The sequence below is a fragment of the Etheostoma cragini genome, chromosome 4, assembly GCF_013103735.1.
Source record: "Etheostoma cragini isolate CJK2018 chromosome 4, CSU_Ecrag_1.0, whole genome shotgun sequence".
Lineage (NCBI taxonomy): Eukaryota > Metazoa > Chordata > Actinopteri > Perciformes > Percidae > Etheostoma > Etheostoma cragini.
In genome coordinates this window covers 13,845,487-13,861,100 of record NC_048410.1, presented here as the reverse complement: position 1 = coordinate 13,861,100, position 15,614 = coordinate 13,845,487, and the positions used below count along the sequence as shown (strand labels likewise).

Here is a 15,614-nt window from a genome sequence, read left to right as displayed (position 1 = left end):
TAAAAGGAAAGTATTTTGAAAAATCTTACATACTTTTTGCCATATTTTCGGAGAACAGTAATGTTGCTGATATAGGCTATAGAGAAGTGGATAATGTTTATATTATTATGGAATTGGATAAACTTTTGATTGTAATTTTGTCATGGTTATGTTGTTTTTTTCTTGTTTCCTGGTCTACTGCCTCATGTGTTCTGTTATCTGTGCTTTGCCATGTGTGTATTATACTTAGTTTCCTTCTTTAACTTTCGCGCCTTTGTGATTGTCTGCCCCACCCTAATGCGTTCCACCTGTTCTTCAGCCCTCATGTCACTTGTTCCTCGTTTTACCCTCGTTACCGTGTGTATTTAGTCTCTGTGCTGTCTTTGTCTCTTGTAGGTACATTGTCTTCCCTCCCTGTCTTGTGTCTTACTGGTTGTTTTTGCCCTTTCATGTCTTCTGGTTTGCCTGTTTGCCTCAGGACACCTTCATTTGTAAGTCTTTTGTTAAAAAAAATCCTCTACTCTGCATTTTTGGGTCCATGCTTTGCTTTTCTGACAAATTTAGGCGGGGCTGCAGGTATTTTTCTTTCTACCTTTTATTATTAGGGGTCCAAGCCCAATAGGGCCCGGAATCGCGTTTGCAAGGCAATGCCAGATCCAGCGGAGCTGTGGAACTCTATTGATTTCCTAAGGTTTATTTTTCTCCGCTTAAAACTGAAACTACAGCCTAAACCCTATATGGGGGGGGGGGGGTGTTGCCGTTTTCAGAACTGGTCCAGATCCCTGCAGTAGACACATTCTGCATACAGCTCACAATTTATTGTTTGTGCTCCACCATCAGTGGGATGAGGGGAGATTAGCAGAGAGAGTGTAGCCTACCACTGGGGGGCAGCATTGAGCACGGTCAGGTCTTTATGCATGAAATCATTGTCATTTAGAAACATTGATTTATGTAACATTGACTAAAATCTACATCTATAAAATATTTCCCACAATAATTTTGCAATACAATGATTTAAAAAACACATGTCACATTTCTCTTGTAAGTTAAAGCATGTGTTTTCTTATGTGCATAACCACAGAAGTAAGATTTAAAAAAGAGGGGAAAGTTATGCTTGCCCATAAAAAAAAAAAAAAAGAATGGAAAAAAAAAGGTTTTTACCTAGAGTTTGGGTGATGTATGGAGCCAGGAGTTTGGTCCTTTTCTTCTCATAGCCCTTCTGTGTGATGTCACCTTGTAGAAGATGATAGAACATGTGACTTTACTAACAGAGCATGATAAGGCGAATCAAGTTACGTATATTTGAAATAAAAATAAATTAAATTTATTGTCACCAGCACTAACATTCAGCATCTTTTTTTCTATTGCGCTACATACCAGATATTTCTATATTTGTGATAAAAAACCCATCTAAATAAATGACTAGTGCTGTGGTAAGGGCAACATTTTGCCAATACCCTGAACACTTTTGATATATCTATGTTCTCTGATGTGTCTCAATGTGATCTATAACCACATCTTCAAACACAACAATGGCGATAGAGCAACAGAGAGCGGAGAGACAGGTAAAACAAAATGTTGTAACAAGAAGGTGGAGATACAGATGGATGCACACAGTTGTTGTAATAATCTCCAGAGATAGCTGAGGGCGTAAAAGCGGTGGCTCGGTTCCAGCCTTGAGTATGCCATGAAAGGGGAAAACAAGGCAGGACTAAATTTGGAAAAGTACGGAAGCGTGGGCAAGAGATGGGATGATTCAGAAATGCAGAAAGAAAACCGAGAGGCATTAAAAGCAAAGGACAGGAATGGTGTGAGACACAGATGAAAAGGGAAAAGGCCAAGAGCACAGAGGAGGAACCGACGGGTGAGTGACGGTGCATCCAGAGGACAGAAGTGGAGGAATCTCCACTCACAAGTGGTAGAAGAGAAAAATGTCCCTCCTGTCCCTCCTGCCGACAGCCCATCTGCCTCTTCCTCAACCCCACCACACTGAGCTTCTCGGCTGGCCCTAAAGCGATGTAGTTACTCTGCCAAATTCCTCTGTGGGCAAAGTCGTCAGGTTTTCAGACTAAAAATCCATCTGGAGAGCCTGCACTTCATTCAGTGTCCACCAATCATCATCATTAAGTCCGGCCCGATAACCCAGTGACTTACAGTATGTAAAAGTGAAAAAGTCCTATGTAAAAAAAATTTCAAAACAGAAAACTACTAAAAGCCTGAGACTGTTTGTGTAGTATCCCTGGGTTCTTTCCACTCAGTGTGATATTGGCCTGTGTGACAGGTGATCATTTTGTGACCAGCTGTGACTCCTTTGCAGTTGTTTCATCTCCTGGAGCTCGGACAGTTAAGCTCTGATTAAAAAATGATGCTGCTTAGACACACAGTGATGAAAGCTTAAAGATGTCTGCCACTTTTCTCGCCTCTTCCCAGTTACACCACAAAGGACAGGATTAGATAAGGATTTTATTGGCAAACTGACACAGGTGAACAACAAGGGTTGTGCCGATGGACGTCCGTCGTGATGGCTGGCCCGTATCAAAATAGAGAGCCACCATGGTGATGCCACGCCCCCCCACCCTGTCAAACACACGTTAATCCTAGTGGCGGGCACTGGACGGGAAATTGACAATTAGATTGGTCTTAAACTACCAAAGACACATGTGTTAGGCTTTGCGCTGTGCTAGATAGAGCCCCTTAAATTGAAGCTACTTTTTTACCCTTATATGCAACTTATTAGTGAAAAAAAACCTAGCTTTGAGCAGACTGACAGCATACAGTCTCTCTCTCCCTGTCAGTTGTAGCTCGCTCTACCTTCTAGTAATTTTGGACACAGCGGTCTCGAGCGAAAGAGAAAAGGCGTTAATGGGGAACAGTATCACACTTTCCTTTCTCCCTTCATTGGACTAAGTTTGTCGACATTACTGTGTGTGTGCTGTAAGTGTTATTATGATGTAATGTAGGATTCAGGAATGTACGTTAGCAACAGTAGGCTAATTTACGAGGGTGCTATTCTATGTGGGAACTGTTGTTGCACATCTGTTCATGTGCGCTGTAAGAGTTATGTTTCTGTTTACTGAATGTGTTATTCAGTGTAAATATAACCCAGCATGTAGTTTAATCTCAGTAATGATGGTATCTTTGGTAGTTACTGTCACTCTGTTAAAGGCAAACGTTCGTTTTTAGATCACGGAGATCTGATTGAGTATAGACTTTACGGCACTGTAGTTACCGTAATTCTTCAAATAAAGCCCAATAGTCAATTAAAAGCCGGGCCTCTTATAGGAGACGGGGGCGTGGTAAACACGGACAAATAAAGGCGGGCCTCAAATAAAGGCCAGGGAAAAAATAGTGTGGATAATCTCCTAAATCTTTTCATGTAATGTGCATTTAAGTTTACCGTAATGTATATGTCTACCAGTTTAATATTAATACATTCATCCTTTTTTTCTAGGTTATGGTACTCATGTAAAGTATTAATTTCCTACCAGTATTTTAGTCAGTGCGGCTGTACATGTTACTACAGACTACACTCATTTAGTGACAGCAGAGAGTGACGGATTTTGGTGCACGGACTTTTTAAAAACAAAACATAAAACGTTTTAAAATTTGCGGAGGGAAACTCGGATGAAAAAGCTGTGAGACACTTCAACATTGACCCCAGGAGGATCCGATACTGGAAGAAACAGAAGGATGAGCTGGCGACATTAGCCGACAGGAGCAGAGCACAGCTAGCTAGCCGGAGGTGGGTGGAAAAGAGTTAGCCTAGAGCTAGAAACGAAGCTAGCTAGCTACCGTCTGTAACGTTAATCAGATACTGGTGTAACTACTGTATGCTCTTATCGTAATCTACCAGCAGTAATGTAGTACCTGTATTTGAAATAAATACCCGGTACATATGACCCAAATTGCTCTGTTACACTTCTAGGTGTTGATGTATATGGGGATATTTTTGCAAATGTTTCTTAAAAAATGAATACTCTCTGTCCACTGGAACACCACGGCTTTTCATTTAAAACGGTTATTTAAAACAATTATACTTGTGAAACAGATGGAAGTAGAAATAAATATCTGCCTCTAATAGAAGCCTACTTCAAATAAAAGCCGGGTAACTTCTGCGGTTCAGGCACCGGCTTTTATTTGAGGGATTACGGTAAGTGAAAGTGTTTTACTGTAAACATCGTCAACTGCCAATTTAGGGGACATCGCTCAACCCGATGAACGAGTGCACACAGCACAGCCCTGGGAGCTGGGTTATATAGGTTTATCAATCACAATATTATTAAATATACTGTATATCACAATATTAAAAGGATAGTACTGATTTACTACAACTTTAGTCTAATTTTCTAGGTTGTAGACTTGGCCAGAAAACATGAGCTGTCCCACAATCAGATCATTTGTAAAGAGTTTAACAGTTTGTTCAAGACTTAACTTTTAAATATGATCTATCTACACTCTATCTATCTAACAACTGGATAAACTATCTGCAGAGGAAGATAATGTGCTTTGGACAAAAGGTACAGAACAGTTACTAAATGGACCTTGTTACGAGATTGTTGCCGACTGCCGTTTCCAACGTCAAGAATGGATTTTCAATCTCCACAGATGCCGGATTATCTAAACTACTTTTGTATGAAGATAAAATCAAATCTGAACATGCACACTGCGTCTCTAATAATATCTCCCTGTACAATATATGCCAACTTTTTACCAGTAATTCAGTCTGTAAACTGTGATGGATGTTTACAACAGACAGTTGGGTTATCATTCTTTGTCACCTTTTTTGCTCTTTGAGATAAGTTCTGCTAACATTGGAGATTGTTTAAAATCTGCATGACTGTCCTAGCACTTGTTTTTCTTACCCTGTCGGAACTCTGTTTTATAGAAATGTTGCATTCCCAGATCTGAGAACATTTTAATTTTTAATAGGATTGATGGTCAGTTGCCTTACTTGATCCTCAGTGCTGTAGAAATATCAGCAGATGGCAGATATATACCAACAAATAGCCTTAACACAAGTCAAAAAAAAAAATGTAAAGACAAAAGCTAACTGTTGTAATTTTTAACACAATTTTCTTGGAATATTTACTTGTGGATAACAGAAATAGTAAAATAACATTTGATTGTATCGTCTCGATACAACTCCACAAAAGACACAACACAGGTCAAACGCCACATTCACTGAATGGTCTACTAAGCTTTAATTTTAACATCTTTACATCCATAACGGTTCTTTAGCACCCACCAATATGTCAGCAAAATGCACAAATGAGCTGACAAAAATGAGAGTGCTCATGTTTAGAGGACATTGCCTGAGAGCCAATTCAACACAGTATCTACTCAGGGACTTTTCTTCTTAGGAAAACAGGGAGAAAAAGCAAACACTTCCATAAGTAATGCATGAACGGTACAGTTGGCCTCGCTCAGTCACATGATTTATTTTTAGTTCATGTGAACAGGCAGTTTCTCTGCAGAAACACAGGGAGAGAGAGTAGGGAGGGTTAGGTTTGTGGAGTCGTTGATGGGGGAGGGGCTGACTTGGCATTAAATGAATCTCAATGTAATCACTCTTCCATCTGGATGATTTGAAATCCATCTGTTTTTAATGGTTGCATCATCAGATCCAAGTCGGTTCCAGCAGTGGGAACTGAAGAGTTAAATCTCTTTAAAGTGCCCATATTATGAAAAAAAAAACATTTTCTGGGATTTGAGGTGTTATTTTGTGTCTCTATGCTTTGACACGCGTACACACTTGGGAAAAAAACAAACATCCATGTTGTTTTGAGCGACAATCGAGTTCTGAATGTGTCCCGTCTTCGGGTGAGCTGTTCAAAATCTGCACGGCTTTCTACGTCACTAGCTGAGATGAGGTGGCTAACTGTAGCATGCTAGCTCGTTCTCAATGGCAAAACACTGCTACAACACACACTAATTCACCATAATCTACAAAAGAACTTAGCCTACATGTCCCTGTTCTGCAGGTATTCCACAAGTGTGCTCTCGTTTAGAAGAAGTCTCCCAGCTAATCCTGCCTTGTACTGACCAAAGTTGGAGAAAGTTATCTAGCTGATGTAATCTTACCTAGCTTCTGCGCATGTGCGATTTTTGAAAATGAAACCATGTAAACCTATTCCTGTACAACCTCAACATACAATAATAATATGGGCGATTTAAATGGGTGCATCCAATCAGTGAACTACAGGTGAACAGAGCTGCATAATATCAGACAGGAAATGAAAATGTGGCAAAAATGGCAACTGGATTATAAGCAAAATTAAAGAAGCCTTTACAATATCTGTTTCTTTTTAAATCTGTTCCTTTCTGCTAACAATTTATAGTCAAATACACATTGAGAGATCTGCTTTATAGGCAAAGCACAGCTCAGCTGAGGGCCTCACTTGTTTTTGTCACTCAGTTTTATATATTTAATGCATACAAACATGTCAGTACACCAACAGTATAGAGACATAAAGGGCAAAACTCCCTACCTTATAAACCCTCCAATCAGTAAAAAACTCATTGTTAACTCATTTTCTCGCAGTAACCCAGTCATGTCTGCCTGAGGGTGGAGGTCACAATCAAACCATTTCAGTGACAAGCCCAAAAGTCTGACTTTGCACAAAGCTGCCAGAGTTCTCCTCTTTTGTATCGGTTTGACAAATGCATTGGTGAAAAAGTCTCATTCAACTCGGAGCGCATGTTTGATTTTTCCAGTGTGCAGAGAGAAACATCAAAGCTGTGCCTTCTCCATGCCCCACACACTCACTAGCCTCAGATTATTTGAATTGCAGCGAGACTGCTCTCTCCTTCTACCCCAAAGGCACTCCGTCTGAATAGTAATTAGCTACCAACCTCTATTCTCTTTCCCTGCTTTTTTCCTCCCCCTCATTCAGTTGCTTTTTCAGGACAACAGCTGAAACACATGTCGACACCTGCTCGGCGAAAATGTTCCAAACATGTGAAATAATTGAAGATAAGATGTCACACAACACCACGTTAGGCTCCAAGACAGATCTTTAAAGTGTCTCAAGTGTGTTATTTTAATGAGGGGGTATTGATATGTATACACACACACACACGTTGCCTGGAAGGGATCAAACATTTGGGATCATATTTTTAAGGCTTTTTCCTTTGTTGTAGTTACAGTGGATAGAGATGGATGGGAGAGAGATGGAGTGACAACACACAGCAAAGAGCCACAGATCGGATTCGAACACTGGCCGCTGCCGGACTCAGCCAACATGGGACAAACACATGGGACAAACACTCTTACTGGGTAAGCTAGAGGCCACCCTTTGGATCATATGTTATCATCTACATAATGTGGCATGTCCGGTGTGTGCCAATGCATGTGTATACTTGCTGTGTGCTTGTGAATGAGCAAAAATCTTAGGGGAGGAGCCAACAGTTCACTGTGCATGTTGAAACGGGACTCCATGCGTGCAAGGTTAATGTGTGACTGACTTTCAAGGTGATAGCATAGACCACATTCAAAACTTATTAAATCTTTAATAATGCACTAAGCATCCAACATTTTACTCTGATCTCCCTTTAGGCAGCTTTAAAGTTGGAAAAATCATCTTATGTCACACTTTTGTTCCAGTTCTTCCTTCCCGCTTGAATGTTTAGGCTGTTTTTTGTTTTTTTTTGCTAAACCACAGTGGGCACAACTGAAGCCACATGCACAAAACTCTAACTACAGTCTGCACAGCAGCAGCTCATGTGGACCAAACTCTGGTTTGTTTTTCATTGCTTGAACACAGTTTTCAAATCTCTACACACTTATGCCATGGCTTAACCACAACCTGCACAACACTGTGGATTTACAGCACTTTGTTAAGATGCTAACACACTGCTGTCACAACTGTTAAACACCCATTCAGAACTGAATAGATTTCAGTCTGGTTTCTATCAAACACTGCTCATTGGAATTTTAGCTGAAAGCCTAAGCAGGTGTCTTGTTTTAAACTTTATTAAACATATACGTTGATTGGTGTATACAAACACCGAACAATTATAACAATTATACACTGTAAAACAAAATGTGAAAAACACTACGTTTACTATAGCAAAACTGCGTTCTTATTGTTTTTCAAAAAGTAATGGAGGTGAAAGCAATGGAAACACCACAATCATTAGTATTTAGAGATGATGCAGACACCCAATGTGATGGAGAAAACTTGCTGCATGATGCTGGCGAGAGGCAGGGTTAGTTACTCTGTTCTTTGTCACTGTTATGTAACTTTAGTTTTTTTTTTCAATAATTCCATTAATTAATAGAGACAAAATACTGTGTTGAAGCAAACTGCTGATTTTCGTTCCTTCTTGTTTATCTTAAGTAAAAATTGGTATATTACATAAATCTATAGCTTTTCTTTAAAGAAACTATTGAGTAGTGTGAAGTCACTCAAATTGTTCAAACTGTAAAAATGAAAAGTTTGTATTTTCTGTATTGGCGTTTGATGCTAGAGTTTTTACTCTCAGTGTGTTCTGTGTGCCGGTGTGTATTATCTAGATGAGGATTGTTCATAGTGTTTTGCTGCACTGAGCCTGTTTTGAGACATGTGTTAAGAGTTGTGTTGCTTGGAATGTGTTTTTCAGCTGATGTGAACTGTTCATCTGTTTTGCACATGTAGCTTCAGTTGTGCCCACTGTTGTTTAGCAAAAAATTGTTTTTTATTTTTAGAAAGGGAGGTTAATCAAATCTGAGTTCCAGTTTTCACCCGTAATATTATAGGTTACCTGGGGTAAAAATATGAAATGAATACACTATATTAGAGCTTACGCATTGACAGGAGCAGCAATTTTCTCCCACACCAATTCTTGCCATTTTGCAGAAGCAGCAGGGTTGCTTTTTTTGTTAACAAAATATGTATTCAAACTTGCTGTATGTACTAATGAGTAGTTCCAGGTCCAGAGGGGTAAAGTATGCCAATCAATTTGTTTGTGGTTGTTGCCATGGTGAATCTAAGTCTCATGGCTCCATTCATGCTGCCGTAAAATTGTGGTGGTGCACGCACTTAACTCTGAGTCAACCACTCAGAGTTGATTGAACCAACCCAAATCAGCTGTTCTGGAACCAAAAACTCAGTTTCCCATCTCAAGATAAATCACCTCACAGTTCAGGGTTAAACCCCCTTCCTAAAGTGGGGCCCTGGTCAAGAAGGCTAGTCTGGATCAACGGAAGTACATCCGGGGGGGTCACCCACTCGCCGGATGTTCAGCTTTGTCCCTAACCTTACCTTCCGCTCTCTGTGTGTTGCCGTCCTCAAAATTAACAAATAAAACACCAAATCTCGAGCTTGCAAGCCACACGCTGTTTGACCACAATTTTAATTCTGCAATGAGCCAGGCCTGCTTGGTTCATTCAATGTATGATTGTGAAGAATTACAAAGAATATGTCTACGCCATTATATATGTCACTGAGATGTTTTGGCGGGATTGATGTGGACAAAGTACACACGGCGATACAGTGGTAAGAGCAAATTACGTTTTACCAAATATCCAGCTAATTTAAATTGCTCACATGTATTGTATGAATAGTTAACTTCTTTTAATATTTCATTTGCCGCTTTGTTTAGCGGGGTGCAAATGTTCCACTAAAAGAAGTTCCTTCCCAAGACCATTTTGCGGAGCCACCATCACTGCTTACGGAACTTAGCACCACCCAAGACAATTGTGTTTGGTTTAAAGAAATGAAAACAACCCAGAGAGGATTTTCTCCTTTCCCTTTATGTATGTGTGGTGTGACGATACCTTACTCCACAGCGCTGTGGAGCGGCAGTGCAACACTGAGAAGGCTCACCAGTGTCCCTTCTTCTACGTCTCTTTTCTCTTTCTGAGGTTTATTAAAATAGGCTAATGATTGTGTCAAAACCATGCGACATAGTTACCGGAAAAGTGCTATAATAGACTTCAATGGTCTTTGTATAGTAAGTATTATGGCGTCGCTTTGTCCGTTTCTTTAACTGGCTATGGGTGCACACCGTGTGTACGAACGGCGTGCAGCATTGCCAGGGACACCTCTCAGCCCAGCAAAACACTGTTTGCCCTCCTGCCCTCTGGCAGGCGCTACAGGACTCTTTATTCCAGGACCAGCAGCTTCGGAGCAGCTTCTTCCCCTCAGCCATGGATGATGTCACTACCCGATGTGTACTCAAGTGGAGATTTGAGTTATGCACACTGCAGATGTGAGATGGACTTATATAACAAAATGTGTTTACTGCTGGCTACAAGTTAGCAATTAAACACAACAAAGCCTGCCACTTGAATGGCGTTTTGAGCGAATGACAATAAAGTTCAATCTAATGTTATTATTCTTTCACCGTGCATTATAGTTCATAAGGAGAAGATTTACATGTACATATTGACTCAGAAATAATACTGGTATTACAGGTATTGGTGAGTTAAAGAAGTGCTTTAAAAAAAGCCTGAAGCCCTAACACACACACACACCTGCAATTCTCAAGTGATTCTCTCCTTCTGGAGTAGGAGGCAGGGTGTGCCCAACTCAGGTGAATCATGTTTCACTCCACACACTCGTAAACTCCAACAGGGAGTGACAACCAAAACACACACACACACACACACACACACACACACACAGAAACACAGAAACACAGACACACAAACACACACACCCCTTCAGGGCCAGTAGAAGTAATGACAGGGGTTACAACGCATAACAGCAAAGAAGTGCATCCAGTTAACTGAGAAATGACTCAGGCAGTGCCTCCCTCCCATCTTCTTCAGTTTTTTTCTTCTTTGTGCACAGCAGATGAAATAAAAGAGGAGGGTGTGGCTGAAACACACACACACACACTCACCCACACACACACACACACACACACACACACAGAGTGGCAAAGCTGTTGGCAACATGACACCTACAAGAGCATGTTTTTCTGTAGGTGTATATGTAAGCCAAGTGATATGTATGTCTCTGAAGCACAGAATCATTCTGTTCATTCAAATAAAACTACCAAGTGATGGAGAAAAAGGTGTAAAATGCTGCCTGTAAAGTTTAAGAGACTTTTATTCCTTTTCTTTGTCACCAAAGCTTATCTCAGACTCCGCAGTCAAGTCAACTTTTATATTTGAAAAAACACCTAAATACATAAGGGAGAAAAATGGAAGAAACATCAAGAGGTGACATTTAAAGAGGAAGTCCCTCCTCCTCAACCACTAACTGCAACAGGCACAATATGTGGATGAATATGCATATACACAAATGAATGTAAAGCTTTTACAGTTAGTAGGAAAAAAAACTGGATTATCAGTAAATATCAGTTCTTTTTTCAGATCAGAAGTGTCATATAGGGTGGGCCGGGTTAGGGTGGGTCCCCCTCATCAACTCATAAAATCACAGGCTGTCCAACTTTCTTACCAGGATGGATGCCTTCAGTGGCTTCTATTAGTTAAATGAATGACTACCTGAGCTGAGATACCTGGAAAATATACCACAGTCACATATTTTCTGACTTTATGAGGATTGCCTGGATGCCTCGACCTGCATGCTATTCTAATGCTGTATGGGATACGGAGGTCTGCACCGAAACCGCTACATTTCTCCACCACATTGGGAGCAGCCTTTGAGCAACAGAGTTTTGACTGAAGGGCCGAAACCTCATGTTTCCTCTTTAATGGTTTTAACAGCTTAGCGCATTCAATTGTGTAACTGTATGTGCAGCTCCAACATACAACTGTTCTAATCTGGAAAGGGTTTATGGAGAATTTACAAAGTGACAGTGTTTGTGTATGCAGGGGGGCACCACATGGTCCGTATCCATAGAAACCAGACCCATGTGGCGCTGCATGAGGGAACATGAGATGTAAAACCATGGTGATGATACAGGACAGCACCATATGATGAGGGCGGCCACATAGAATGCAATAGGACGCAACTAAGAAACAAAGAGTGAGATTATATTACATCTACAAAACAAAGGCTGTTTGTCAGTCAATTTACAGTTAATTAATCAACAACAAATCAATAAAGTTTTTATCAAGTAAATGCTAAACTTTCACTGGTTTTAGCTTCTCAAATGTGAGAATTCACTTCTTTTCTCATTGTTAACTTAATATATGAAGACGTCCACTTGGCCTATGGGAACTTTTGATTAGGGCTGCGACATTATATAATTATTACTGACAAATATGCCAGTCATTTATTTAAGTAATCAAATCAGACAATTGAGGAAGATGCCCCTCATCTTTTATGTCGACCAGCAATCTAAAACACCAAATAATTTAACTTATGATACAAAATATAAAAAGGCACACCCTTAATTTGCTTGACATTTTCATTGATGAAAAGATTTAACTTGGCAACCAAATATTTATTAGCCAATGTATTTTTTTTACACACACACACACACACACACACACACACACACACACACACACACACGTCTGTTAGCCTGTAAGATAGAGAGAAACTTTGATGAAATGGTAGAGGACTCACTGGTGCAGAGTCAGAAGCACATGCTACAGGCAGTCTGGCTGCAGCTACTTCCATTTGGCATTTTTTTAAATAATAAATAATTCAGTGAACAGCACAGTGACCTGACCACTACTTATTCCTTTCTTTTATCTACAAGCTACAGATGTAAAAGAACAAATACATCAGAGGAAGGTTTATTTGAATACCAGAAGGTTTAGTAAAGGACATCTTTAAAGAAAGAAGAGATTGAGAGTCCACACACAGTTAACTGTTGACTTGAAGGTGAGATGGTTCAGCTACCCGGCTGACAGTGCGTGTCTGTGCGGAGGTGTGCGCTTGAGTCTCATCTAAATTATTTAGTCTTTTTTGTATACAAGGCTTCAATGCATCCCCAGTGTTTGTGTGCATGGGGAAATTAGACTCACATATTATACTACCAATTAATATCCAAAAATATAAGAAGAGAACAATTGCGTCCTGGTGTTGATACTGTTTGACATGGGTAGCAGAGGAGCAGGGTTGGGTATTGAACTTCAATACTGTTAGGCACCAACCGAATTGCCTCCATTGTATTGAGTATCGAAACTTTACTTTACCCACAGACACGGGGCTCACGTGTGTGTTGTTGTATTTTGAGAGGCTTGACTGCAGTGTGCGTCCCAGTGTTAAGTAAAATAATGAAAAGAGGTTTGTACCGTAATGTTATTTATTTTTCTTTCTTTTAGAAAAACTGGTGTCAAAAAAAGTATAATTCAGCAACCGGTATTGAAGTCACGGTACCACTATCGTAAATTTTTTAACGACACCCGGCCCTACAGAAGAGTCCCCTTTTTTGTGGTGTAAAACCATGCCTGTGGACTGAAGAACTGATCGGAGACCAGCTCCTCTGCAACAGTTAATGAGCTTCTCAATAGATTGGCTAAATCAGCATGCTTCCTGTCCCTGTCAATGTGGGTGCAAACACATGCATGAATAACTGCTTACATAAGCATGGCCACACATATGTGCACATACACAGCCAGAGCCCATCAGCCCTTAAGGATACATTTGGTAATATTGTTATTTTTTATTGTCAAAAAAATCCCATGAATATCTGAAAACCAGCAATGATCTGATGCTACTAACAAGTATCCAGAATGTCTGTGTATCCAGTTTATTCCTCTGTGTAATAGACCTACACTAAAACTTTCAGAAACGCAGTTGGCATCAGTGGGCCAAATCTTTTTACTGGATGACATGTTCCTTTGTTATCGGCACTGTAGTTAATTTCCCACTAAGGCTGCAACTAACAATTATTTTCATTATCAATTTATCTGCCAACTATTTTCTCAATTCATTGTTTTTCCTATAATTAATGATAAATAAAAGCATCAAATCCTCAAATGGCAAATGTTTGGTATTTTTACTATTCAATTTATTTTTTTGTTTTATTCCAATTCGATTTTATTTATAATATCAATTCATATAAAGAGTTATCTCGAGACACTTTACAGATAGAGTGGGTCTCCATACACACTCCATAATTTACAAGGACCCAACAGTTCTAGTGTTTTCCTTTGGAGAAAGCAACATTGGCGAGGAAAAACTCCCTTTTAAGAAGAAACCTGGGACAGACCCAGGCTCTTGGTAGGCGGTGTCTAACCGGCTGGTTGGGGTTCAAATGAAGAGTGACAATAACAGTCACAGAAAATGACAACAGATGTATCAAATTATTTTCGAAATTGATTTTCTGTTGATCGACTAATTGTTTAAGCTCTAGATCCCACATACATCATCTAGCTTCCATAAATACTACACTAGTGCACTAACTGTATATTAATCCAACGCTTACTCCTCTTGGAAAAAAGTTTGCTAGAAATCTGAGTGCCAAAGACGAGGTTGTAAAGCTGAAATGTATTGAAATTTAGACTAATGCCATGTTGTATTTCATAGCCTTGTATTTCATAGCCTGACAGATAGAGCGAAGGCAGCGGTGGTGTCAGGGTGGAAGAGAGAGAGATCCCCAGCAGCAGTCCTGGCCCAGAGTGACTCACAGGCTAAATGAGCCAGGCGTGTTGCCCCCTGATGCTCTGTGACCTAGATTGAGAGACACATGCAGGACTGTAATCTCTCATTTCCCTCCCTCTCCTATAGTATGGAACAGGCTGCAGAGATGAAAACCTGCCTCTCAACAGAAGCAGCAGCATCGGCATAACAGGCTGACGGCAGGATGGATGTTAGTCACAAGAATATCCACACATCCACTTATCAGCCTGGGCAGCAGAGAGCGAGACAGCAATCAAATTGAGGAATACAGAAAATGCCTACATGTAGGCTAGCTGTGCAATCTGTGCAGAGCTGTTGACCTTACTGAATATGTGACAGTGGTCACAGTCATTGACAGGGACTGTGCAGATGGCGTGAATCACAGGTTATGAATAGGGCTGTGTGTCATTTGAAATGTATCGATAGTGGTGTCAATACATCCGAGTTTCACACCATGGTTTTAGCCATGCTAGCGACTTGAGGTACAGCCTTGACGGTCAGTAGTTCTATTCGTATAGGCTTCGCCCACTAAGAGCTGATGCTATGAGAAGCCCCTGACTGCAGACCCGCAGACACGTTGAGGGGCGGGGTTAAACGTTTAACCCCGCCCCTCAACGTTTAACCCGACCATTCTCCAGCATTTGACCCTGCCATTTCATCGCAATATCAGAGTGAATTTAGCGGTATGCACCCACGCTTCGGACAGCCCTTTTTAATCAATAAATAATGGAAGTAAGTGTGACTTTTATAGTTGTTTAGTTTTCAAAAACAATTTAAAAAGCTGGTTATGTCTATTTTAATGTTTCTGCACAAATTGAGCAGGCTGAGGTTCGGATTTGATGACTTGCTCCCTTCTTTAACTGTCTATGCTTGCTCCAAGTAATCTGAAAGTGTGGAAATTATTTCCATTGAAGGACAATGTCACAGTTGTTGTGTGCATGGACGGTCTCTGACTCATCTGCAACCAGGAGATGAAGGAGAGCTCAGATCCCCAACACCTAGCACATCTTTGTCTCTGCCCCCCCAGGACTAGCGCGGCTAGCGCGACCAGTGCAGATGCTAGTGCCACTGACTCGCGTGTGGATGATAGCCTGTAGATTCAGTGTCCAAATACGGAGATGGTGGTGCAAAGTTCTCCTGGAAAACTTTCCTATGATGTAAGTGTCT

General features: G+C 40.5%; 1 protein-coding gene across 5 annotated transcripts in view; it reads right to left on the bottom strand.

Moving 5' to 3' along the window:
- Positions 1-15,614, bottom strand: part of dip2bb (disco-interacting protein 2 homolog Bb) — a 46,438-nt gene that overhangs the window by 22,435 nt on the left and 8,389 nt on the right. For all 5 annotated transcript variants that reach the window (XM_034870580.1, XM_034870579.1, XM_034870582.1 and 2 more), the window contains exon 2: positions 1,141-1,212. In XM_034870580.1, the coding sequence (XP_034726471.1) occupies positions 1,141-1,212 (72 nt within the window). The remainder of the gene's footprint in view (positions 1-1,140; positions 1,213-15,614) is intronic.